Source organism: Siphateles boraxobius, unplaced genomic scaffold (genome assembly GCF_051911475.1).
Source record: "Siphateles boraxobius isolate OS27281-9 unplaced genomic scaffold, OSU_SipBor_1 118, whole genome shotgun sequence".
NCBI classification, from domain to species: Eukaryota; Metazoa; Chordata; class Actinopteri; order Cypriniformes; family Leuciscidae; genus Siphateles; species Siphateles boraxobius.
The window spans coordinates 1367501-1395000 of record NW_027508720.1 but is presented as its reverse complement, the minus strand read 5'-3'; the positions used below and the strand labels follow the sequence as shown (position 1 = coordinate 1395000).

The window sequence follows — 27500 nt, the reverse complement described above, 5'->3', positions numbered from 1 at the left end:
TCTCTCACACTCACTCTTTCTCTCACTCACTCACTCTCTCACACTCACTCACTCACTCACTCACTCACTCTTTCTCTCACTCACTCACTCTTTCTCTCACTCATTCTTTCTCACACTCACTCACTCACTCACTCACTCACTCACTCTCTCACACTCACTCACTCACTCACTCACTCTCTCACTCTCTCACTCACTCACTCACTCACTCACTCACTCACTCACTCACTCACTCACTCTTTCTCACTCACTCACTCACTCACTCTTTCTCACTCACTCACTCTCACACTCACTCACTCACTCACTCACTCTCTCACACTCACTCACTCTTTCTCTCACTCTTTCTCTCACTCACTCACTCACTCTTTCTCTCACTCACTCACTCTTTCTCTCACTCACTCACTCACTCTTTCTCTCACTCATTCTTTCTCACACTCACTCACTCACTCTTTCTCTCACTCACTCACTCTCTCATTCTCTCTCATTCTCTCTCTCTCTCTCTCTCTCACTCTCTCACTCTCACTCTCTCTCACTCTCACTCACTCTCACTCACTCTCGCTCACTCTCACTCACTCTCACTCCCACTCACTCTCACTCACTCTTTCTCTCACTCACTCTTTCTCTCACTCACTCTTTCTCTCACTCACTCTTTCTCTCACTCACTCACTCACTCACTCTTTCTCTCACTCACTCACTCTTTCTCTCACTCACTCTTTCTCTCACTCACTCACTCACTCACTCACTCACTCTTTCTCTCACTCACTCATTCTTTCTCACACTCACTCACTCACTCTTTCACTCACTCACTCACTCTCTCACACTCACTCACTCACTCTCTCTCAAACTCACTCACTCACTCTTTCTCACTCACTCACTCTTTCTCACACTCATTCTCTCACTCACTCTCCCACTCACTCACTCACTCACTCACTCACTCACTCACTCACTCACTCACTCACTCATTCACTCACTCACTCACTCACTCACTCCCTCACTCTTTCTCACTCACTCACTCACTCACTCTTTCTCACTCACTCTTTCTCACTCACTCTTTCTCACTCACTCACTCTCACACTCACTCACTCACTCTTTCTCACTCACTCACTCACTCTCACACTCTTTCTCACACTCATTCTCTCACTCACTCTCACACTCACTCACTCACTCTTTCTCACTCACTCACTCACTCACTCACTCTCACACTCTTTCTCACACTCATTCTCTCTCACACTCACTCACTCTTTCTATCTCTCTCACACTCACTCTCTCACTCTCACTCACTCACTCACTCACTCTTTCACTCACTCACTCTTTCTCTGAATAAACAGAATGATAAATAAAAAAGATTATTGTGACTTTTTATCTCACAATTCTGACTTTATTTCTCAATTGCGAGTTTACATCTCACAATTCAGAATTTATTTCTCACAATTGCGTGTTATAAAGTCAGAATAGACTGATATAAAGTCGCAATTGCGTGTTGTAAAGTCAGAATTGTGAGAAAAGTCAGTCTTTTTCCATAGAATTGGAGTTTATAACTTGCAATTGCGAGTTTATATCTCACAATTCTGAGAAAATATGTCAGAATTGCGTTCTTTCGCAATTCTGACTTTATAACATGCAATTGCGACTTTATATCTCGCAATTCTGACTTTACAACACGCAATTCTGACTTTATTTTACGCAGTTCTGACTTAATTTCTCACAATTGCGAGATATGAAGTCAGAATTGTGAGAAATAAGTCACTATTTATTTAGTGGCGGAAACAAGCTTCCATAACTTGTGTGCTTAATTTTAATGAAAAAAACAAATTATTAAAAAGTTATAATTATAAGGCTGTGCTTAAGAACAAGAACAAAATCACATGTTCAGTTCTTTGTTTAATAAGAACAGAAGTTTCCCTTTATGGACCGTGAGTCAGCAGATTCTCACGTTCAGAGCTGTGTGTGTTCTGTCTTTCCTCAGCCAGAAAGAAGCAGTTTCAGATGATGAGGAAGATGCATTATAATGAAGGTATGAACATTAAACTAGCCCGACAACTCATCGCCAACGAGCTGGAAGAGGAGGAAGATGAGGACGAAGAGATGAAGGACGACACAGAGACCGAGGATATCAACGTTGACCCCCCGCAAGATGGTAAATAATAGTGTTGATGGGATATTTCATGCTCCTGATCTGCTACTGCTGAAACGGTAGTACAGTTCAGCCATATTTCAGCAACACTGTCAAACAACACTGTAGTTTGGATAGTTGCTTCAAAGCAGTGGGGATTTCTTCAAGACTGCAAGGGAAGCTCGGCTTCCCCTATAATGTAAAAAAAAATAATGGTCAAAAGTACTATTGTGTTAACACTTTGACTAAAAATGCGTTAAACACATTCATCTCGAAGACGAGTTCGTTCAGAATCAGCTACAAATAGCAGATCGGCTGACTCGATTTCCTTCTCATTCATTCTCTCGTCACAGTGCATTTCCCTGTTGAAGCCGAGCGTCCGCTGACTTCAGTGGCGCTGCTTTGAACAGTTTATTTCAGTGCTTCGAAACTAGATGGTCATTGGATAAATCTGCAATTATGTCCCGCCCACGGATGCTCAGCTTCTCTGGTGGGAATGGAGGAGTTGGGGCTGGACTCTGGGCTTCTGCGTGATGATTGGAGGGTCTGTTGTGAATGGAGGAGTGGGCGGGGCTGGACTCTGGGCTTCTGCGTGATGATTGGAGGGTCTGTTGTGAATGCAGGAGTGGGCGGGGCTGGACTCCAGGCTTCTGCGTGATGATTGGAGGGTCTGGTGGGAATGGAGTGGGCGGGGCTGGACTCTGGGCTTCTGTGTGATGATTGGAGGGTCTGTTGTGAATGGAGGAGTGGGCGGGGCTGGACTCTGGGCTTCTGCGTGATGATTGGAGGGTCTGTTGTGAATGCAGGAGTGGCCGGGGCTGGACTCCAGGCTTCTGCGTGATGACTGGAGGGTCTGGTGGGAATGGAGTGGGCGGGGCTGGACTCTGGGCTTCTGCGTGATGATTGGAGGGTCTGTTGTGAATGGAGGAGTGGGCGGGGCTGGACTCTGGGCTTCTGCGTGATGATTGGAGGGTCTGTTGTGAATGCAGGAGTGGGCGGGGCTGGACTCCAGGCTTCTGCGTGATGATTGGAGGGTCTGGTGGGAATGGAGTGGGCGGGGCTGGACTCTGGGCCTCTGTGTGATGATTGGAGGGTCTGGTAGGAATGGAGTGGGTGGGGCTGGACTCTGGGCTTCTGCGTAATGATTGGAGGGTCTTTTGTGAATGGAGGAGTGGGCGGGGCTGGACTCTGGGCTTCTGTGTGATGATTGGAGGGTCTGGTAGGAATGGAGTGGGTGGGGCTAGACTCCGGGCTTCTGCGTGATGATTGGAGGGTCTGTTGTGAATGGAGGAGTTGGGGCTGGACTCCGGGCTTCTGCGTGTTGATTGGAGGGTCTGTTGTGAATGGAGGAGTGGGCGGGGCTGGACTCCGGGCTTCTGCGTGATGATTGGAGGGTCTGTTGTGAATGGAGGAGTGGGCGGGGCTGGACTCCGTGCTTCTGTGTGATGATTGGAGGGTCTGTTGTGAATGGAGTGGGTGGGGCTAGACTCCGGGTTTCTGCGTGATGATTGGAGGGTCTGTTGTGAATGGAGGAGTGGGCGGGGCTGGACTACGGGCTTCTGCGTGATGATTGGAGGGTCTGGTGGGAATGGAGGAGTGGGCGGGGCTGGACTCCGGGTTTCTGCGTGATGATTGGAGGGTCTGGTGGGAATGGAGGAGTGGGCGGGGCTGGACTCCGGGCTTCCGCGTGATGATTGGAGGGTCTGTAGAAAGACTGCATCTCCTTTTGATTGACAGTGATTTTGTCCAATAAAAAGTCGCTGACGCTGAAGATATTCGAGCTCAGTTCCTTCATGGATTTTGAAAAGACAAACTGCTGCAACATATTTGCTTGGGGAAATTGCTAGCCAATTTTCATCACACACTACACAATTATACACCACATTCCTTGTTTCAGTTTAACATAATTCCCACATTTCCTCCGTCGAGTTTAATTGTTTTTTTTTTTTAGATCGTTTGATCGTTCATTCATCCATACAGTAGTATGTATGTGTGTACATATATATTAATTAAATAAATGAATGAATGAACGAACGAACGAGTTTTATGATGTTGGCCGAAAATGAGCTTCCCCTCTTTGATAGACCAGCAGCCGCCGCTGCTTCAAAGGCTTGGTCCAAGTCCCGACCAAAAGTAATTGTTTTTTTTGTTTTTTTGGATTGTGTTGAAAAGCTAAAAGTGAACAGAAACGTTCACATGCCCATCATCTATTGCTGTGTGAGAAGATATTTAGTTCGTTTGAAGCGAGTCTTCAGCCACTAGAGGTCCCTGGAGAGTCTGCCAAGGGTTTCCAGATGCTCTCCAAGATCAAGAAGTTTACAAACAAGTTTAAAGCAGCGTGCCCAGTCAGATGCTCTGTCAGATACTGTTGCTGACTGACAGATAAATACTGGCGCTGTTTAATGCTTTTAAGACGTGGTGCTTTCCTCAGTGCTTAACTTACATTTCACAGGTGTATTCTCCATCTGTAAATGTTAGAAAGTCAAACAAATATGTCCATTTCACTGTCAGGAGAGGACGAGCTTCTGCAAGTGAATCTCCGCTAATATTCAAGCTTCCATTAATGAGTGCCGCCGAGCACAATAGAATAGTAGCGCAATAATTCTGACTAAAATATACATATTGCTAAAATATTTGTTTTTGGAGACAATAAATGTGTCATATGTGGAATTTCAGTGGTATGTTTTTTATGAAAGTGAGCATTATAACGGGGTAATCAAATGCAGGCTAATATAATTAGTTTGTGCTTTTGTTTTTATTTTCATTTTTAGTTTAGCCTTTAGTCATTTTAAAAACAAAAGCATTAGTTTTGTTTTTAGATTGTAATGTTACAATGTTAGAATGTAATGTGATTTTAACCACCTTTTTGCACATAATAGATTGCATAGCCTACATTACATTCCCTATATTTGTTTCCATATCCTTCAATATCAACATTTTGTTCTTCATTGACAGTTTTTTAGGTCATAAATGTTAAACGAATGACAAAAATAATCAGGCAAACTAATATACTTTAGTCTAATTTCGCCATTTTGAATTGAAAATATAGCCAATGTAACATTACTCATCACTCATGTAATGTAATAATTAGTTTACTGTCATTGTGAGGGGACAAGAAAAATTAATCCTAATGTATACAATAAATACAATTTAATGGAAAAGTGCTTTTCCTTCTATTTCTTTCAGGGCCAGTAAAAATATAGAAGGGGCCAGTAAAATTCTGATCTACTAGCCCTGGGGGCCAGTGGGGATTTTTTTTTATGTTGAGCCAGACATTTAAACCTGACCAACCACAACATTTCTTGTGTGTGTATGTGTGCGCTGCTGCTTCTTTACAAATAGTTTTGACATTTTGTGTGTGTGTGCGTGTGTGCGCGTGTGCGCGTGTGTGCGTGCACTGCTCCTTTACAAATGTTTCCAAATAGTTTTGACATTGTGAAATGAACTGAACCGTCTGGTTTGTTACAGCTGACTCCTTGGACTCATAAGGATGTCCAGACTCGTCCTTGGACTCCTGCCTTGTGTCATGATCCTCTGGAAGGCGCAGTGCCGTCACCGGTTTGGGTTCAGCTCCAGGATCCCCCCCACCCTGTGTATTACACCAACACCGCAATGCCACGCATATCAACCAGCTCCCTCATTTGCCAAACGTTGATCGCCATCATGCTAAGAATCGAGACTGTTATCGACCCGTTCCAGGCCTGACTCCTCCCCCGTCCTGTGGCCGAGAGCGGGGATCTCCAAGCCCAGCGAACCATACTGATCCTCTTATTTCCCAGCACCACTGTTATTGACTCTTCAGAGTTTAATGCCATTTGAACAAAGCTGGTGGTTTAGCATGCACTGGTAAAGGGAGACTGACGTGGTCTTGGGCTTTGACACACACACACACACACACACACACACACACACACACACACACACACAGCCCGTATTAAACCGCTCACATGAGCTCTACTGTATGCATGGCTTCTGAAAACCATGTTTAATTACATTGGCACTAATTGTATTTGCCCTGTGTTTGAGTTAACGGGTGAGTATTACATACCTAGCAGTAAAACTACTGATCAGTAGACTGAACCCTATGGTTGTCTCTGTTGCTTTTCCAAAGCTACAACAGCTTTAGTAGATGCTGAATGATCTGGAGGTTCTCGTCTTAGCGTCCTTAATGAGCTTTGTTTGTTTTGATTGCCTTTTTTTTTAACTCTAGTATAGTTTCTTTTTGTGACCACTGAAGAATATAATTATAGTGCAGTATCAAAAAACATAATAAATCTGATCCAAGCAAATTGACCTTTAAAATGGCTGTTATTCTGGTGTATTTTGTCAATTTATAGTCAAACTCACACTCAATATATGCGTGTTGTGTGTGTGTATATATATATATATATATATATAAAAAGAAGCTGAATGGGTGAATGTCGGAAAACCTTGCAATAACTTGTCATATTTGGCTCCAAAGTCAAAAGGAAAAAATAAATTATATTTTGTATAAAAATGTTTTAGTACCATATATTACAGTAATGAGTCCGAATATTTTGAGTTATCACTGTAATGCAAAAAAAGATGCATCATATATTTGGACTAAAACAAGAAAATATTCAGACTCATTACTTTAATGCAAAAAGGTCATTCAGAATCATTACCGTAATTCAAAAAAAGTCTTATTACCGTAATGCTAAAATATCGTCCCGATAGCGATATGCAGAAAACTATTGCTATTGAGTCCACTTTTGTTTGTGTGCATAAAACATCCAGACGCATTACAGTAATGATAATGAAATATTTTTTATATGATTTAAATATTTACTTGTGTGCTTAATTTTAATGAAATAAATAATTAAATTATAATTTTAAGGGTTTTTTTTTTTCTTTTGATTTTGTGAAAAAACTGAAATGAGCTGTATATGTTCTTGACGGGTTTTATGAAGTCCACCCAGATATCGACGCAGCATTGCTTTTTGGAAACGGTGCTTCAATGCAGCTGTATCTGCGCCTGAATGCATTTTAAAGCATCTTCTGGCTAATGTATTTATTCTCAACCTAAAACCAGCAGAATCATTCATTTGAGGTCTTTTTTTAATGTCTCTTTCCATCATTGTGGATGTTAAATCATTTTCACATGCCCTTCCCTTGACTGAATGATGTCGAAAAAAAGTTAAATTCTTGCAAAATCTCAAAAACAGTGACACACTGAACTAAAAGCACATTTATTAATTGGTTGTCTATTTTTAATGAAAAAGCAGAAAAGCCTGGTTTTGTCCTTCAATGTCCCATCAGTTATTGACATGGATTACACACATACTTCAAGTCAAATATAGTTTAATCTTAAGTTTGTACACTCTCAAGCACAAATGCTTAAACAAGTGCTTTTTGATTGTTGAACTTTCTCTGTTTGTGTTTTGTGTAAGTTGGCCATTTATGCGTCAATTTTATTCCTCAAGATTTGTTTTTCTGTTTTGTTTTCTTAAATAGATGTGCATGTTCTTCAAATGAAAATGTGCATATTTGTCATCATTAAAATGTTGGTACAGATTTGTTCTTTGAAATTGTTTTTGTCATATAAATACCATTACAAAAAATATGGTATCCCCCTTATGTTTGCACAATTAATCTAGTAAATGGCAATATTGTCATCAAAGTGAAAAAAAATGAAAGCATCTTATACTGTTATTAAAAACACGTTCACACCAACAACGATAACTGTAATGATATATAAATTAGCGACGTTATCTGTATTAAAATTATAATGTCTAAATGCTCACGCTTCTGATTGGCTGTCGATGTTTTATCGTTTATCAGCTGAAAAAAACCCAGCGATATGGCTCCTCTCTCTTTGAATTTAACTATCCTCACTGAATTATAATTTTCGCTATTTGTTTGTGTGTGTAAATGACCCTTTAAGGGATAGTCCGCCCAAAAATGAAAATTCTGTCATGATTTACTCACCGTCATGTTGTTTCAAACCTGTATGAGTTTCTTTCTGCTGTTGAACACAAACTTTCCCTTTAAATGCAGTGCGTTCTTACAATAATCAGCACATTTTCTTATTGTACCCACGTTAAAATGGTTATCGTTATTATATCTTTCCTGGTGTGAAAGGGTCTTTACACTGACAGAGCTCACAGCATAATATTGATTTTACAGTAGTACTGTAGTAACAATAATTAAAGTAACTATTTCGGCAGAAAATAGTTACCATTGTGATGTTTGAAATGGTGTTTAAATATATATTAAATAAATAAATGTAATATATAAATAAAATAATTATATATGTGTGTGTGTATGTGTGTGTGTGTGTGTGTGTGTGTGTGTGTGTGTGTGTGTGTGTGTATTGCAAGCAAGTTGAGTTTCCACTTGTGCATGACTCGGCTCAAACTAAATGTATGTCAGAAATATACCGTTAGATGGCAGTATTTCACAATAGATAAATGTAAGCAACGAAGGCAAACTTGATCCATACAGTAAAAATAACTGGAAAGAAGGGGAAGTTTTAAAACAATATGCTACATATAACAACCACAAATAAAGCATTTGCGTGACCGATGAACATAAATTATTTTAAAGATCAGATCGACATGTTTGTATTTTCACTTTGCGTAAAAAAGTGGGTGTGAACCTTTTCCTCAAACGTGGATCCGGGAGAGCTTTGATAGTTCCCGAAACTAAAGTCCGTGTCTTTACTTGGCGAATTTCACAGGCAAAATATGATATCGAGATAATCTGAAGCAATCTTTGATGCTGCAACGAAAGTGTGTATTATGTGGTGGAGTGTGTCAGAGAGGACTTGGAAGGAGGGGGAGTGAGGATTGGATTCGTTGGCCTGTTTCTGGCTGTGTCTCAAATGGGCAAATGTCACTTACTTACGTTTTCTGAGACTCAACGCTGTCTTCCTCTAGATGGCGCTCGACGGCTCAAACAACCCTATCTGCCATTGAGCCGCATTCACATCTCAAGACTGTTTTTGTCTTACTGAACACATATGTGCACTAAAAAGCATAATTATGCAAGTATACTACATTCAAGGATTTACACCTGACATAAAGATAGATGAAAATCCACCCCACAATCTTTAAAGAAAAATATTATCCACTATCTCCAAACGACTGTGATTGGTCTATCCCGAACAGCGATGAGCAAAGTAACAGCTACCACGTGACATCGTTGATCGCTAAACGCTCAATTGTTTAAAAAGTATACTGAGAAAATTGTATTTGCACAGCGAAACGGAGATAATATAAAATTAATAATTATTGTTTGTTATAATTAAATATGCTGTGAACGATTTTAGCCGTTTTTCCAATAACAACACGCCCTCTCTACAACGCCCCGCCCTACAAAGCAACGCTATCCAATCCAATGTCAGAGCTCATAATGATAGACAGGCAAGGCGTTTTCTGATTGGCTAAAACTAAGCCACGCCCGTTATATAATAGACCAGTACATACGAATTGTCATTCTACTCAATTATTCCGTTTCTTTTCTTCAGGACGAAACTCATGGACAAATATGCAGTCTAGATAGGCAGCGCACTTGATTTTTAAGACACTGCCTATCTTTGCTCTTCATTTACACTTATCAGCTCAGTCCAATCGCTAATTCTGGAGGAACTACACCTTTTAAAAATCATTTCTACCGCTTCACGTCAAACTGACACGAGCATATCAGACTTAATCGCTCATATGTGGAGTACATTTGGGATTCTTGAGTGATTTGAGCAGAAGTTTGAGCTGTTATTGGTTTTACAGGAGCTAATGTTAGCCTGTTAGCTCTTAATCTGTTTATTAACCTCATCAAATCATCATGAAGATCACTGTGGATTTTGAGGAATGTCTCAAGGACTCACCTAGATTCAGGTGAAAAATACCTTTAAATTTACTCTCATTTAATATTCATGATTGTTTGTTTTGTGTGTGCGTTTTTTTTTATTAGTTGAAAGTATTTGCCTTGGTGAACTTTAGATTTAAACTATAAAATACAACGTAAACTTAAAGAGTAACGTTAAACGTATTGATTTAGATGGTGATGTTGTATGCTGTCAATGGCTGATTTGATCATACATGTCTTGGGTGTCTCAGATTTGGTCTTGTATATTATTTGAGTTGACAGTCATGAAGTGGACAGACAACTTAAACATTAACATATCCACATATTTACATTATGCAATGAAATTCACGACTTATCAGCTTTGGCTGTTTGATCAAGACATTTAAAGAGACAGTTTAACCAAAATACAAAATGCATTTGATGAATGAAAATGAATAAATGATGATGATAATAATAATAAAAAATACAATAATTTATTCACTTTCAAGTTGCTCAAAACCTGTTTTTTTTCTTTTGTGGGAAACAAAAAGATGTTTAACAGAATGTTTAATGTCTTTTTCCCCATCTAATAAAAGCGGATGGGGACTGGAGCTGTCAAGGTCTAAAAACGACAAAAAGCTCATAAGAAACAGTCCATATAACTTGTGTACTATCACAAAAGTATGATACGGTGTTTCAGAAGACTTGAAATATAGTATACAAGTTATATTGGCAACTTTTGATACTTTTATTGTGTTTTTTGTTTTGTTTTTCGGAGCTTGACAGCATTGACAGTCTTTATTCACGGTTAATGTATGGAAAAGAGGAATGTGAACATACTTTTTCCTCCCATACTTTGGAGAGACATGAGGATAAGCAAAAACGTATGTAATTGTACTGTTGTACAGTATGTAATATAATCTAAAAGCTGTTTCAAGAGAACTTGGCTAAATGACTAAGCTAATTACTAAACCAAAGTCCTGGAAGTGTTGAAGGACTATTTCTGCTTTCTGCCTCTTCATCTCCCCCTCCTCTCTCATAACAACATCCTCTCAGAAATAAGGAGCAGATGTTCATGAGGAAAAACATGGAAAACGTTGCACATTTTAATATCTGCATTTTTGGCAGAGTTTAAGCTGGAAGGGTTTGAAACCACTAGTCGGTTGCTGTGGATTATCCTTATTCTTACGCGAAGTGACAAAGAAGTTCATTAACCGCTGATGTTTACATGTTCTGAGGAAAATGTGCTTGCCAATGTAAAACCTGCTATTTTTCTTCAATCTCTGACTGAAATGGTTTCTCTATAAAAATTGTGATCATACAGGAGAAAATCCCCAAATTTATGAATTATTATGTCACTGGTTGCATAATTTTCATGGTGTAAAAGTGATAATATAGCTCTATTTTCACCTATCCATGATCTGAAGGCTATCTTGAAGGACATAAGTAAATATTTCTCAAAGTACAGTTACAAAGGTTTCCTCTACGGGCGGATTTCCACTCATTTTTCCGTTTCCCTGTTTAACTTGTCATTGTAAGAAAGATAGGTAAAAACGGGCCTCGTGGAATGGCCTCTTTACGCCTGTTTTCATCATGTGTTGAGTGCTGGCTTTACTTTTTCCGTTTGCAAATGTGTATTCACCTTGATATAGGCCTAGGCGAGATGTTGTTTTGTTTTTAGCAAATGCATTTCACTTCAACTTCTCTCTTCATCTTAGACCAAATAAACCGTTTGTGAAGCGCTAAAATACACCCCTGAACTTGCGAAGCAAACAAAATAACTTTGATTGTCGCTTTGATTGTTTAAAGAACAGATTTAAAGACACATGGATTTGCTCAGATGTTTGTTTTAGCGATCTCAAGGCAACGTAACTATAGTTAGCGGTGTTTGTGAAGGACAACAAATGTTTGTATGCAACAAATGTGTGCTATTGGTTTTCTAAGCAGATTTGCCATTTTACTTGGTGGATAATGCGGGCAAACTACTATATGATACACTAACCTGCAGATATAGAGACTTGTGGGTGGACTCTTTTGACTTGAATCAGTAAGCAACTATAAAACAGTGAACCATAAAACTCTAGGAACTGCATAAAAACATGAGTTAAAATGGAGTTAAACTGGCAGGGTGGTAAAACACCTAATCATAAATAACATTTATTATTATTTCTTTGAAAAAGCTTAATGAGCAATGACACAGTTTTGCTAAAATATTATGAAGATGGAGAAGACAAGGATAAATATGACCCCGGTAGACCTTCATGACTGTCAAGGTCAATAAGTCTCTTAAAATGTTAAATAATTTGACCTTTTCTATGAAAAGACAATGTTGGTTTAGCCTAGGTTGTAAAACATCATGTGATACAACTTCCCCAAAAAGTGATGATATTTCTGAATTAATAAATCATATTTAAAAAAAAGTACATTGAGAAAAAAAAAGTATAATGAAAATATGTTACTACTTTTTGTTTGGTTATATCACCATAATTTTCTTTAAACTTTTTTTGAAAAATGATTTATTGTCACTGTCCAGTGGAAACCTCAAATCTTCATATTTTCTCCTCTTTAATTTTTTTATTTTACCAATGAAAAGTATTAAAAAGAGCTTGAGAGCCAATAGAGTAGTGCAGGTAGCTATGACATCACTTTGTAGGCCGAAACGAGGAAACGAAGTTGTATTTTAGCACTTCTGGTTTCATCATCCCTAGGTCAACGGGTTTTTGGTTAAATGGCTGAAATAAGGTCTGTGGTGAACACAAGCTCAAGATACTTTCACGTTTTATTCTACGACATGCCAATACATCAGTACTACGCCACTCGTGTCTTGAAAAAGGCTGTTGCTAACAAGTGTCTCAAGGGAACCACAGAGCCTGTCGAGGAGATTAAACGTCATCGCACTGAACAAGTAAACTCAGAACAGTTTATAAGAGTACAATTGAAAGCAGACTAACTTCTGGGGAAAAGTTTTAGATAAAAACTGAAAGAGATGTGGGAAGCCCTGTGATGGTGACGTTGAAGTTGAGCGACCGTGGTGTAGTTTGTTTATAGCTTAAGCTTTTTACCTCTTGCGACTGCATTTAGGTTTATAAAATTAATAAAAGTTGTGATCATCTGTAAACATTATTTTAATGGACAGAAACTTTCGTTTTAACTCCTACGGTGGCCAATGTAGTCCAAGATTAACATGGCTTCCAGTTCGACCTCGTCCATGAGTGTTAAAACGCGAAAGGCGAAGCTTGAATTAACGGGTATGTCCCTTTTTGGCTAATGTACTTTCAAGATGGAGGGGCAACATGGCGACCGACATTAGAACCCCCTACCCGTATGTATTTTCAATGGCATATTATACACTCATGAGAATACTTTATTACTTGAACGAAGTAAATATACATTAATGAGCACATTAATACACACAGTGCTTTTTAGCTAAGAATAAACTAAAAAGGTTACACAGTGTAGCTTTAAGTATCATAAACTTTTGTTGATCACATAGCTTGTTTTATGTGATAATCCCAAAGCCTATGGGAAAATCCCATTGAGTTTTGTCGAGGGAACTGAACACATAGCTACAATAAACTCTACCAGTTTATAAGTTGATGAAAACATAAAGTGATGCGCTTACTGACTTTCTAATGACGGACAAAAAACACGTCCAACATACGTGTGTTTGGTAAAATGTTAATAATCTAATGACACATGCAAGTATCTGACCATAGATTTTTTTTTTATGGAAAAAAACACTGTATTTTTGTTTTTAAGATTTCAAACATTTTGTTATATTGATATTGTGGCTTTATAAATAAGCCACTATATCAATATAAACAACACAGTGTTTAATTCCTTTAAACAAATACAGGGTTTTTTCCATTTCCTGAAAAGTAGCAGTTTTGGACATGAGGTTTTCACCCAACACTGTTTTTCAAAACCACATGAAACCAACGTTTTCCTCTTTACCTTGGACACTCTTATTTGTCAATGTCACTATAGTGTTGTTAGTATTGTAGGAGCTTTTGAAGGACCAGTGCCTTTTAGAGTTGACAAGGTGCTGTTTTTTTTTTTTTGAGTTGGCAAGGATCTGTCTACAAAACTCCCTCCATGTAATCTCATTATGTGGTGTTATTGGTTTTCTAAAAACAATCCGAGGTTTACCTCATTGGGAACTCCCCTCCCCCTCTGTTTCATCCCAGATTATTTCCCAACAATTGCAGGAAGAGTTCCACAACAGAGGGACCGGCCCAAGCGTCACAGCGTGAGATATACACCCCAGCCTCAAAGCCTCGCAACTCTTACAGGTCCATCCCAGTCAGGAATCTCTAATGATTTCCCATTTTTAGAGATTTCCCATGTTCTCAGAGACTGGCTTTGAGCCAACTAGATCCTTCATTACCGTCTACCTCTTGGTAGAAAGACAGCGTTTCCATTCTAAACATCTTTGATTTAAATCTTCGAAGGTGGCCTTGATTCCTCCATTGAGTCCAGCTGGATAAACAAACCCTCATCCACTCTTTAGGAGTAGTCCTGGTTTTATGATGAATGTTGACATGTAGAGGTCTGATGTGGTTTCCTGGTCCTGGGTTGTTTAGTCCTGTACGTTGGCTCTTGGTCTTTGATGTTGATTCTTTTTTTAATGTGGTCGAGCATCACTGATGAGGATATTATCCAGACACCAAACAATCCCATGATACCAGGTTTTCCCATACGTTCATTTATTTGTGGCGGCCCGCCACAATATCAATGCTGACCGCCACACATTGATTGTCAATTTTTTTTTTTAATTTTTTTTTTACTAAGCCTATTGAAAATAGTATTTGATTGCAGAGCGCCGTAGCGCATTCGGGCAGACTACCTCTCGCTCTCTCTCTCTCTCTCTCTCTCTCTCTCTCTCTCTCTCTCTCTCTCTCTCTCTCTCTCTCTCTCTCTCTCTCAATTTCAATTCAAATTAGCTTTATTAGCATGACTGTGTAACACAATGTTGCCAAAGCATCAACATATTATATATATATAAATAATAAAACAAACAAACAAATAAAATATGTAACATTGTAAATAGATAGATAAATAAAAATAATCTATCTTAATAGATGAATAAATACAGTGGGTCACTCCAGAGAATTAGCTGTCTCTGGCGTTATGAATAGCTAGCACATATTTAGCCGCTAGTGCAGCTGTATTATCATCTTCTCCCAGTAAGAAGGACATTTTTTCAGTGTCACTCAGTTCAAAGAATGACGGAATCAAGGTTTCAAATCTGGGCAGAAAAGTTTCTCTTATATCTGTATATTTGGGACAGAAGAGCAGAAAGTGTTCCTCATCCTCTATGTGCTGTAGATCACAGTGTCTACAGATCCTCTGCTCTCTCTCTCTCCATGTTTGTCTATGTCTACCTCTCTCTATCTCTAGATCATGGACACTTAATCTGTATTTGGAGAGGATTTGTCTTTCTTTAAAATGTTTAATAAATAGATAACTGGCCAATTTAGTGGTTCTATTGAGGGTCGAGTAACATTTGAGTTTATTTTGGAGGTCAAAACTTGCTTTTAGTGATTGATCATGAGTGTCTTTTAGATGTGTGTGTATTTCTTTAACAATAGTTTTGGGGCTGTAGCTGTGGTCAGCGGGGGGTGTAGTCTGATGGAGGAGGTGAAGAGCGAGTGTGTTTAGAGGATGAGGTTCTGCTGAGGTTTCATTGGCGAGGAGGGCTTTATATTGGACTGACTCTGGATCAGACTGATGGAGGTGAAGCCAGAACTGAACACATCTCTTCTGGATCTCGATGTTCAGCGGGTACAAGCCTAGCTCAGCCCTGCAGGCGGCAGTGGATGTGTTTCGGTGAACCCCTAAAATATTTTTGGCAATTTCCAATTGTAATTTTTCTACTGGTGTTTTATTGGTTTTATGGTGTAATTGGTTTTATTATTGAATTATATAATTTGATCCCGGTTTTAATGGGTAATTTTAAGTGGCCGCATCGTGACTTTATAGCATAAAAAGCCCTCCGAACCTTTTCACTGAGTGTTTTAACAGCCAGACCGAAGCGTCCCGAAGCGCTGATGTCGATGCCCAGATAGCTATAGCTAGTGCTGTGCTGCAGGACCTGGCCTTTATACAGGAACTGGTGTTTGTGTTCCTGAGGTCTGGCCTTCTTCTGGAACACCGTGACTCTGGTTTTGTCCAGATTGACGGTCGGGGCCCAGTCGTGACAGTACTGTTCCAGCAGGGACAGGCTCTGCTGAAGGCCCTCAGGTGTGCGGGACAGCAAGACCTGATCATCCGCGTACAGCAGACATCTGACCTCTGACCCCTGACCCTTGTGTGTGCTGTAGAGTGAGGCCGGGGACAGTAGAGCTCTCCAGCACTGATGCCAGATCATTGATGTAGATGTTGAATAGAGTCGGACTCAGACTGCAGCCCTGCCTCACTCCACGGCCCTGCTGGAAGAACGCGCTTCTGTGGTTCCTGATTTTCACCGCACTTTTACTGTTGCTGTACAGAGATTTGATAATATCAAACGTTTTTCCGCCAATGCCAATTTGTAGGATTTTGTATAGTAGACCATCATGCCAAATTGAGTCGAATGCTTTTTTAAAGTCTACAAAACATGCAAATATTTTCCTTTGTTTGTCCTTGATGTTTTTGTTGAGGAGAGTGTGTAGAGAATAGATGTGGTCGTATGTGCGGTGTTTTGGTAAAAAGCCAATCTGTGCTTTATTTAAAATGTTGTGTGATGAGATGTGTGAGACAATGCGTGCGTTTATGATCCTGCAGAACAGTTTTCCTAAAGCACTGCCCACACTTATGCCGCGATAACTATTAGGGTCGAATCGATCACCTTTCTTGAATATGGGGGTGATGACTCCTTCAGACCAGATCTCAGGGAAGCTTCCGGACCAGAACACCAGATTAAATAATTTGGCTAGAGTTATAATCATGCTGGGACTGCTGAGTTTAAGCATTTCATTACTAATGTGATCTTGTCCACATGCTTTCTTTAATTTAAGATTTTTAATGTGTTCTAATATTTCAGATATTGTTATAGATTTATCTAATGGATTTTGATAATTTTTAATTGTTTTCTCCAAGTCTTCTAGAGTTTTCTTTATTTTACTCTGAGGTTGGTTAAGGTCCGCTGGTGCAATTTTTCGATACAAATTTTCAAAGTAAGATTTCCAAATTGTGCCATTCTGGAGTGACATCTCTAATTTGGGTTTTTCTAGTTTTTTATAAAGATTCCAGAAAGTGTTTAGGGCTGGACCAGAATATTCGAATATTCGAATATTCGTTCGGTGGGTTGGTATTCGATTTGAAAATTTGACATTCGAATATTCGTTTTTTTTTTTTTTTTTTGCACACCTGGGATCCCCCGCGAAACGGTTCTCACTCGCGCTTGAATAAGGCCGGCGACACACTGGCTGCATGGCGTGAGCTTCTCAGCTGTGTGGCATGTACGTTTTTATTTCAGCTCCCATGTTAACAGGTTGGAGTTTGCACACTGCCTGTGTGAAACACGCGTCTCAGGCGCGGCTCGAGCCACGCGGAAAATGCGTGCATGCTAGAAATAGAACCGACGCCTAACTGCAACGGGAGTGTTCTCTGGCTAGAGCGCAGAACAGCGGAGTTTGTATGGACCGAAGTGCATGCCTGAGCTTGTGTTTTGGGTTAAGCTGCGTTGCTTTGACATTGTGGAAAATAGAATAATAGAAACAAAATGTATTAGCCTTTTACCCGTTATTATCAATCTAAATTAATCTCGTTTTTAATTTAACTTAATTTCGTTTTTCTTTATTTAAATTTTGTTTTTTCTTTATTTAAGTTTCATTTTTCTTTATTTAAATTTCGTTTTTTCTTTATTTAAGTTTCATTTTCCTTTATTTAAATTTCGTTTTTCTTTATTTAAGTTTCATTTTTCTTTATTTAAGTTTCGTTTTTCTTTATTTAAATTTATTTTTTTCTTTATTTAAATTTCGTTTTTCCTTATTTAAATTTATTTTTTTCTTTATTTAAATTTCGTTTTACTTTATTTAAATCTACCCTTTACTGTGTCAGTAATTTGTTAGTCAGAAAAATATTAGACTACCTTAAAAGTATTGCTTAATTTAACAGACCTGTGTGTGTGCGTTTTATATCATAGTGGAGTGTCCGTTCTCGGAGCATATAAACCCTGCCCGCGTGAGGTGCGCTGCTTCCCGCTCGCGCTGTTCTGTAGCTGACTAAAAGTTTATTAATTCTGAATGTGTCGCGTCTCGCGTGTCCATCTATTTTGCACCAAATGCAACACTGCACTCCCTTGTGAAGTCGGTTGGATGAACGGTTCTCGAAATAATCAAAATGCAAAAAGACAGACCAACACAGAGATTCCTGCCTTTATTAGTGAAAAGAATATGTTCAGCCCCCTCTCGCCGAAGCTTCGAATATTCGATGTTCATTACTACCGAAGCTTCGAAGCTCAAAAAATGGTATTCGAACCAGCCCTAAAAGTGTTATGATCTACCGAATTATCAATTTCATCAATTTTGGATTTAAAATATTTTTCTCTTTTGTTCCACAAAAGTCTTTTATAATTTTGCAGACAGTCTGAATAAGAAAGCCGTAATGTCTGGCTGGACGGGTGTTTGTGCTTTTTGTTAGAGAGTCTCCTCAACTCTTTTCTGAGACCTGCACATTCATCATCGAACCACACATCCTTTCTTATTCTCTGTTGATCTGTTTTATGTTTGCTTTCCTGTTTAATGTTAGATAGAGTCATCAATGTTTTGAATATGTAATTTAAGTTTTTTGTTGCTAAATTTATTCCATTAATATCTAAAGTGAAATCGGTGGACATAAATTCATCCAGCATTTTTAATATTGTAGGACTGTTCATATTTTCTTTGAATTGATCCGAGTTGGATTGATTCCATTTAAGTTTGGGTTTCAAAGGAAACAGTTTTTCAGAATCAAGTGGAGAAGTTTTGGTTATTTCACACGGGGGTTTCAGATAAAGCACAGTTTGGCAGTGATCGGAGATCGGGAGCTGAGGTCTGACTGTGAAGGCATTAATAAAGCTTGGGTCAATATCTGTTATTGAATAATCAACCACACTGGTTCCTAATCTGGAGCAGTAAGTGAATCTACCTAAAGTATCTCCACGAGTCCTGCCATTGATTATGTAGAGACCTAAACCTTTACAGAGTTTTAACATTTGTTTTCCATTAATGTTCACTGAGTTATCATAGCTGTTTCTTGGTGTGATATTTGATGAGGAATGAAACGTGGTGTCATTGAGGATGTGGTCATTATCTACAATATTTACATAATCAATTTCTCGCCCTGTTCTGGCGTTTAAGTCTCCGCAGACGAGGACATTTCCTCTGGACTGAAAGTGTAAGATGTCAGCCTGTAATGTTGGAAAGCTGTCCTCTTCGTAATAGGGAGAGTCATGAGGTGGGATATAGACGGCACAGAGGTAAAGATTGGACTGTGAAATTATGGATTTCACTTCAAGCCAAATAGATGTTCCACTTTTAGCAATTTTAATCGAATGTCTTTAGATCTTTGTGCCATATAAGTATTCCACCTGAGTCTCGGCCACATTTTATTTTAGAGTTTTTTAATGAAGGAACCATAATTTCCTTGTATCCTATTGGACACTGTAAAGTCTCATTACTACGGCACCACGTCTCATGAAAGATACAGATGTCCATATCAGTTACACTGCTGAGTAAGTCTTGGTCTGCAGTCTTATTACCAAACGTAGAAGAGTGCAGACCTTGTATATTCCAACTACTGATTTTAAAAGATTTCATGGGTGCTTCTATAATGTGTGTGTGTGTATATGTGTGCGTGTGTGTGTGTTTTATGCAGGTTATGTCCTCAGTCTGGAGCAGATGATGTTCAGCAGATGTCTTATCTGGTTGAGTTCAGCGGCTGCAGGGTTCTGGGGTTGTTGAGCGGCCGCTGCGTAGCTCTTGTGTTGTGATGGAGGTCCGGGGGCCGGTCTGGGCTCTGCTGGAGGACGAGGGCTTCTCGGTGTTGTGTAGCTCTTGTGTTGTGATGGAGGACGAGGGCTTCTCTGTCTTGTGTAGCTCTTGTGTTGTGATGGAGGACGAGGGCTTCTCGGTGTTGTGTAGCTCTTGTGTTGTGATGGAGGACGAGGGCTTCTCGGTGGCTGAGAGCTTCTCTTGTTATCGAAGTTTCTGCTGTTTCTTGCTGTGTTTCCAAGAGCTGTGCTTTTCTCTCTTTTGTTTCTCTCTCTCTCTCTCACTCACCCGTACCTCTCTCTCTCACTCACCCGTACCTCTCACTCACTCACCCGTACCTCTCTCTCTCTCACTCACCTGTACCTCTCTCTCTCTCTCTCACCCGTACCTCTCTGTCTCTCTCTCTCACCCGTACCTCTCTCTCTCTCACCCACCCGTACCTCTCTCTCTCTCACTCACCCGTACCTCTCTCTCTCTCACTCACCCGTACCTCTCACTCACTCACCCGTACCTCTCTCTCACTCACTCACCCGTACCTCTCTGTCTCTCTCTCTCACCCGTACCTCTCTCTCTCTCACCCACCCGTACCTCTCTCTCTCACCCACCCCTACCTCTCTCTCTCTCTCTCAAAAACATATACAATAACAAAAATAAGTACAAAGAGCAGTTTAATGGAAAAGAGGGTTCAGCCCTTCTCCCTCATATGATGGCAGGAAGAGACATACTGCACTGCCAACTGAATACACTCTTCTTTCTCTCCCAAAATATAAGACAGTTTGTTTATGAGGCTCGCTTGTTAGAATTGAGGTATAATCTGTGCTATTTGTGTAAAATAAGCGTCTCTGATGTTTTTATACTTGCTGCACTCTGTGAGGAAGTGCAGCTCGTCCTCTAATACTCCATCAGTGCAGTGTGAGCACAGTCTGAGCTCTCTCTCTCTCTCTCTCTCTCTCTTTCTCCATCAGTGCAGTGTGAGCACAGTCTGAGCTCTCTCTCTCACTCTCTCTCTCCATCAGTGCAGTGTGAACTAGGGCTGCAACTAACGATTATTTTGATAATCGATTAATCGGACGATTATTTTTTCGATTAATCGGATAGAAATTAAATTAGATTTTTTTTTTTATTATAACTAAATAAAACCGTAAATCAGGGTATTAATGTGTAAAAGTGTACTTTAAAAAGTGCAAAAGCCACACATTGAGTTTTACTAATATCAATATTTGCATTGTTTTTAATGATAATTGCTGATGGCAAGTTGACAAACATGATTATTGTTAAAAAAATGATATCCAACATATTATGTTTTAACACAATTTTTGTTAAAACAAATTTACACAGACATGTTGTTCAGATGTGAATATCTGAACTAAAAACAAACTAAAAACATCTAAAATATATAATTCATTTAATTTTTATTTAAAATTAATTATATATAAGGAATATAAGGATAAAGAATATAATATATATTATATATATAATATATAAAAGAATATAATATAAGGATAAATTGATTAAATAAATATAGAAAGACTGAAAACAATTTTGTGAATGTAGAGCCGCAGTAGATCGCGTTTGAAAAACAATTAAAACTTAGTAGACAAATGCTATAAAAAGAGAACGGAATGGAGGTAACGTTACCCAGCAAGCTAACAGGCTTGAGTAAAGGACAGGAGAAATTATGCATTAGTGCACAAGCATTCGCTGAAAACCACTGAGTACAGTGACTAAAAAACAATATTTTACTGCTGCTGTTATTAACTGCCTTTGTATTTAATGCTTCACTTTGTAAACACCGTTTTAATTTAACCTATTTCTGCGGTAGCGCTATTTTAATCCATCACTTACGTTGCGAGCGAACTGATTGCACAACCTGATGCTCGAGACAAAATACAGACATCCCGGAAGTCCCGGGAGTCTCCCGCATATTGATTGCGGCTCCCTGATGCCCGCGAATTAGTTCAAACTCCCGAAATCTAGAGCGCGCATGCGAGACAGAAGAGACTGCTCCAAACCGTGTAGCGCGCGCGCTCGGCAGAGCGCCTGAGGGAGAGAGACCTTGCGTGTGTGTGCGTACCAGTAAACGCTCCCCGTGACGTAAGCAGACCAACTAATCGATAATGACATTCGTTGACAACGATTTTCATAATCGATTATAATCGATTTTATCGATTAGTTGTTGCAGCCCTAGTGTGAACACAGTCTGAGCTCTCTCTCTCTCCAGCTCTGCTTGTGTCGGCCCGTCTCCACACACAGACTGTGGTCACTAATGCGATACTTTGTCAGGAGCTTTCTCTTTATTATGTGGAAATATTTAAATTTATTTAATTGTGTGACCTTTATCTGCCAATCGTGAATGTATTCTTCTTTGGTTATTTTCCCTATTTCTTTTACTTTTGAGTGTCTAAATTGAATTGATGAATTGAGTTGGTGTTTTTCCACTAAATGTATCGTGGGGTCACTCTCTGTGTGTCCTGCCCTGTATCTGAGAGCGCAGTGATGGTAACTCTCTGTCGGCGCGTCTGATAGATGGAACCAGAACTTTACGGCTCTCTTCTGGATTTCAGACAGGAGAGGGAATCTGCCTAATTCTGCCCGGCAACCCAGACTTGGAGCGTTTCTGTGAGTTCCCAGGATGTTCTTGCAGAACTCAAGGTGGAAAATTTCAGCGGGGGTTTTGTCCCAGGATTTGTAATTTAATTTAAATTTGGGGCCCCAGATTTCACAGCCGTAAAGAAGGATGGGTTTGATGATGCTGTCAAAGATTTTCAGCCACAGTTTAATGGGTGGGTTAAATTTGAACAGGGGTTTTCTTATACTGTAATAAGCCCTACGTGCTTTATCAGTCAGATCTTTTATTGCTGTGTCAAATTTTCCAGAAGCTGAGATTGTCAGACCCAAATAATTATAACAGGTGACATGATTAAGAATTGTTCCCCCAAGTGCAAATTTGTATTTTTTGTCAGTAAGGCGAGGTTTTTTCTGAAAGATCATGATTTTGGACTTGTCCATGTTGATGGGTAAGGCCCAGTCGCTGCTGTACTGGTCCAGAAGCGAGAGGCTTTGGTGCAGACCCTCTTCATGAGGAGACAGCAGCAGAAGATCATCAGCGTACAGGAGGCTTTTGATTTCTCTGTCCTCGAGGGTCAGACCAGGACAAGAGGACTTCTCAAGTGCTGATGCCAATTCGTTAATATATATATTAAAGAGAGTCGGGCTGAGGCTGCAGCCTTGACGGACTCCTTTAGTTTGACTGAAATAATCAGTACGTTTGTCATTATTCTTAACCCCGCACTTGTTCCCGTTGTATGTCCTTTATTATGTCATATGTCCTTCCTCCTATTCCACTCTGGATTCGTTTTAGGAAAAGTCCATTATGCCATACCGAATCAAAGGCTTTTTTAAAGTCAATGAAGCAGCCAAATATTTTCCCTTGTTTTGTTTGTTGGACGTGTTTTTGTATGAGTGTGTGGAGTGTGTAAATGTGATTTGATGTTTTCTGTTTAGGCATAAATCCAATCTGAGAATTGTTAAGGATCTTGTGTTGTTGGAGGAACTGGACTAGCCTGTCGTTGATGATGGAGCAGAAGAGTTTGCCGAGGTTGCTGCTCACTGTGATGCCCCTGTAAAATATTTGGGTCGTACTTCTCACCATGTTTAAAGATTGGTGTAATCAAATTTTCTTTCCATAATCCAGGGAAGTCTCCTGCTTTTAATAAAAGATTGAATAATTCGAGAATTGCATCTTTCAGTTTGGGGCTGCTGTGTTTCAGCATCTCATTTGATATTAAATCCATGCCACAGGATTTTTTATTTTTTAGGGATTTTATCTTGTCTGTCAGTTCATTCAATAATATGGGCTGATCTAAATGGTTTAGCTGGTCTTTTACAGTGCGTTCCAGGTTATGGAGTTGGGAGGTCAGATGTTTTTGTGTGAGTGTTGGTTCGTTTTGAGAATAGAGTTTTCCAAAATGTTCGGTCCAGATGTTTGGGTCATAGATGGGAATGTGTTTAGGTTCTTTTGATTTATCTAATTTATTCCATAATTCCCAAAAAGAATTCTGATCTACTGCCTCCTCAATCTTATTAAGCTTTGCTTTCATGTGATCCGCTTTTTTCTGTATTAGTATTGACTTGTATGTTTTGAGGGTTTGCTGATATGTGTCTCGTGTTTGTTGGTTTGCAGGGTCTCTGTGTTTTATATTGGATAATGATCTTAATTCTTTTCTTAATTTTTGGCACTCTTTATCAAACCAACCATCTTTAGCAATTTCTTTCTTACATCTATACTTTTTTCTTTTTCTTAGGGCTTTTCTGACCAATGTAGAAAGTATTTAATTTAATTTATGGGTTACTAAATTGATAATTTTCTTCTCTTCGCTAAATGACTTAGACAGAAATAAATCTATCATGTTCTGGACCCGGGTGCTGTGGAGCTGGGCTTCGTACTGGGCAGGACTGTCTTTACCCCATAAAAACGTGGAGGGGAGGGGGTGCAGTTTAACCTTCGGATCTGAAGGCCGGAGGTTCACGGATCTGTTCAGACTGAGGACTGTGTGACTGTGGTCTGATAATGGCAGCTGTGGCATCACTGTGTAATAGTTGACTTTACTGTGGTCTACATCAGTGATGGCGTAATCTACTGCGCTGCTGCCCAGATATAAGCAGTAGGTGAACCGACCCAGAGAATCTCCCTTTGTTCTGCCGTTAACTATACACAGACCCAGGCTTTTGCAGAGCTGTAGGACTTGTTTTTTGTGCCTGTTTATCGTGTTGTCATAATTCTGACGTGCCTTCGTAAAGTGTTTCCGTTGATATGTGAGTTGTTAATATATTTGTCTCCATCTGAGGTAATGTAATCTGCTTCCTTCCCCGTTCTAGCGTTCAGATCCCCCATTAACAGAACTGATCCTAGAGATTGAAAGTAAACAATCTCTGACTGTAGGGTTGGGAAGATGTCTTCATTATAATAAGGAGACTCATATGGGGGGATATATGTGGCACACAGGTACATGTCCTCATCTAAACACAAAAGCTCTTTTTGAACTTTTAACCAAATATGTGTTTTCCCTTTATTTCACAGGCTGAATATAGTGCCACAAATGATCTTTAAACCAAACTATGATTCCTCCTGAATCTCTTCCGTTTTTAATGCTAGGCTGTTTGATAGAAGGGATTCGTAGCTCTCTTTAGTTTGGAGGAGTGCAGATTTTGGACACCATGTCTCAAGTAATATAATTATATCTGAACTATATACAATATTAACAAAATCAGGGTTAGTAATTTTCTCCCCAAAAGCAGAAGAGAACATCCCCTGAATGTTATAGCATGTTATTTTAAACGATGACATTGACGAATATTGGATTTACCAGAAAAATGTATGAAATTCATGACCCAATCATGTTTTAAAATATAGATTAATAAATTAGAAAGGTAATATAGAGGATATATAGAAGTATGTTGAGTCGGTCAATTTCACACATTGAATAAAAAATAAAAAATAAATTATAAAATTAAATAAAATTAAAATTATTTTTTTTAAAAAAAAGTGGTTAAGAAATAATGGTCATTCTTGACAGACACACTATGAGTATTTAAGCTAACATATTGTCACATATAATTTGCAGCATGTGTTTGATCTGGATCAGGTCAGTGGTGTCAGCTCTACCTGTTCCTGCCACTACAGCGGCGTAGCTGTCCGTCTGTCTGACTGACTTGCGCTCAGGGGGTGTTTTCTGAGGGCGTTTCAGGGCTGACTCCTTGATGGTTTTTGCGAACAGTCTCATGCCCTCTCGATGGATGTGGATACGGTCATATAGATGCTCATGGGTGATGCGCTGATGGTTGGCTATGTGAACGCTCTGCATTGAAGCACAGATGTTGACTATCTCCTGACTATCTCACAGATGTTGACTATCTCCAACATCTGTTGACAGATGTTGATTGTGTTGATGATCCTTTGAGGGACGTCTCTGCGAGGTAGAATCGTTGAGATGATGACCTTGGCTCTGGGGTAGATCCTGCTGGCTGTTTTCACCACGTTGGACAGGGCTTTTGTGACGTCCAGCCTTGCACTGATGTCGTTTGTTCCGGTGTGAAGAATGATGTGTGACGGTGCGCCCAGCACTCCCTCTCGCAGCAGTCTCAAAGCAGAGTGTGAGGTGGGACACCAGAACTTCTTCACCGATCTGCCCGGAAACAGACGTCTGTGGTCAAGATGGTGGCTGTTGGAGTCACAGAGGATGACGATGTTGTCTTTACTCGCCTGATCTCTGCCGGTGCACGCGGATGGTGTTGTAGTTGGTGGATGGTATGGTGTGATGTTTCTGTTGACTTTCCTCTGAGGGGCTTGATGAGATTTGTGGGGTTGCAGGAGTGAAGGAGCTGCGTGATGGTGTACTGACACACTGCTGATGTTGAGCTGTGGTTGGGATGCGTTCAGGAGTGAAGGAGCTCTTTTTTGTGTGTGCTGACACTGCTGATGTTGGGATGCGTTCAGGAGTGGAGGCGCTGTATGTTTGAGTGCTGACACACTGCTGATGTTGGGATGCGTTCAGGAGTGGAGGCACTGTGTGTTTGAGTGCTGACACACTGCTGATGTTGTTTTGAGCCTGGGTCAGTGTTTCTGTCCGTTGTGTTGCAGAGTCCCTCCTCTGTGCTTCTCTACACTTCAGGATCTTTCTTAATCTTCTGAACCTCCACTTTAAGGTTTTTGAAGTTCCTCTGGAATTCATTAAGGCTGGTTTCTGGTCCCTGGACCATGACTGTTCCGTTATGATAGAGGCTCACAATCAGCTTTGTGTCATTGTCTCCTTCCAGAGTGAGTTGTCTGCCTTTGCTGATGCCTCCCTTTCTTCTACATGTCATGGCAGAGCTGAGGATGGTGTGCCAGGCTGATGGGTGTTCAGTGAAGACCAGCAGGTTACACCGGACTCTGTTGTCTTCTGGTCCACTGTAGTCGGACAGTAGTAACTCTGGGTTCTCTCTCAGGATCATCTCTTTCATCTTTTTCTTATCTTTAGTAGATTTAACTTCTGCTGGATATATTATCTCCAGCTCCTCTTCATTTTTGAAAAATGCCTCTGCTTTAGGTAGGCCCATGTTGTTCTCAACTGAATTAACTGCCACGGAATGTTAGCTTGGCTAGCAGTTAGCTTGATATGTTGAGTCTCTAGCCGTTTCTCAATGTCAAGGATACTTCCTTGGCAGGATTGATCCTTCCAAGTCATTTCCTTCAGAGGCTAGGCGAGGCTCCTCTTTAGCATTCGGAGAACACGTAAATGGAACAGGCTAGCAAGTGCACGTCATTGCGTCATTACGTCAGTGAAAAGGTCCGCTTTTGGCGCTGCAAAAAGATCAAAAAGTTGTGATGTACACTACCGTTCAAAAGTTTGGGGCCAGTACGATTTTAAATGCTTTTAAAAGAATTCTCTTCTGCTAACCATGTTAAATTACTTTGTACAACTTAACTAGTTATTTATAAAAGAAATGCCGGTGACGGCAACCAAGCTAAATGACAGGTCCGGTTCAGTTAGCCATCAATAACGTAATTTGTATATATTTGTATAATTTGTAATATCAATACGATATTAATTTGTACTGGCATTTAAACGTTAAACTTTACTTATATG

The 27500-nt window shown here is 39.8% G+C and overlaps 2 protein-coding genes across 5 annotated transcripts in view; both read left to right on the top strand.

The window, feature by feature from the left end:
• ppp1r2 (protein phosphatase 1, regulatory (inhibitor) subunit 2) overlaps positions 1–6412 on the top strand; it is a 37911-nt gene extending 31499 nt beyond the window's left edge. The window contains exons 5-6 of the mRNA XM_077202707.1: positions 1964–2134; positions 5579–6412. Coding sequence (XP_077058822.1) covers positions 1964–2134; positions 5579–5598 — 191 coding nt within the window. The 3' untranslated portion in view covers positions 5599–6412. The remainder of the gene's footprint in view (positions 1–1963; positions 2135–5578) is intronic.
• A 3241-nt stretch (positions 6413–9653) lies between these two features.
• LOC143711241 (arf-GAP with coiled-coil, ANK repeat and PH domain-containing protein 2-like) overlaps positions 9654–27500 on the top strand; it is a 64642-nt gene continuing 46795 nt past the window's right edge. For 2 of the 4 annotated variants that reach the window (XM_077202573.1, XM_077202564.1), the window contains exon 1: positions 9774–9966. In XM_077202573.1, the coding sequence (XP_077058688.1) occupies positions 9914–9966 (53 nt within the window). In that variant the 5' untranslated portion in view covers positions 9774–9913. Of the gene's footprint in view, positions 9967–27500 lie in introns of all 4 variants that reach the window. The other 2 variants (XM_077202595.1, XM_077202585.1) reach the window with 2 other exon arrangements.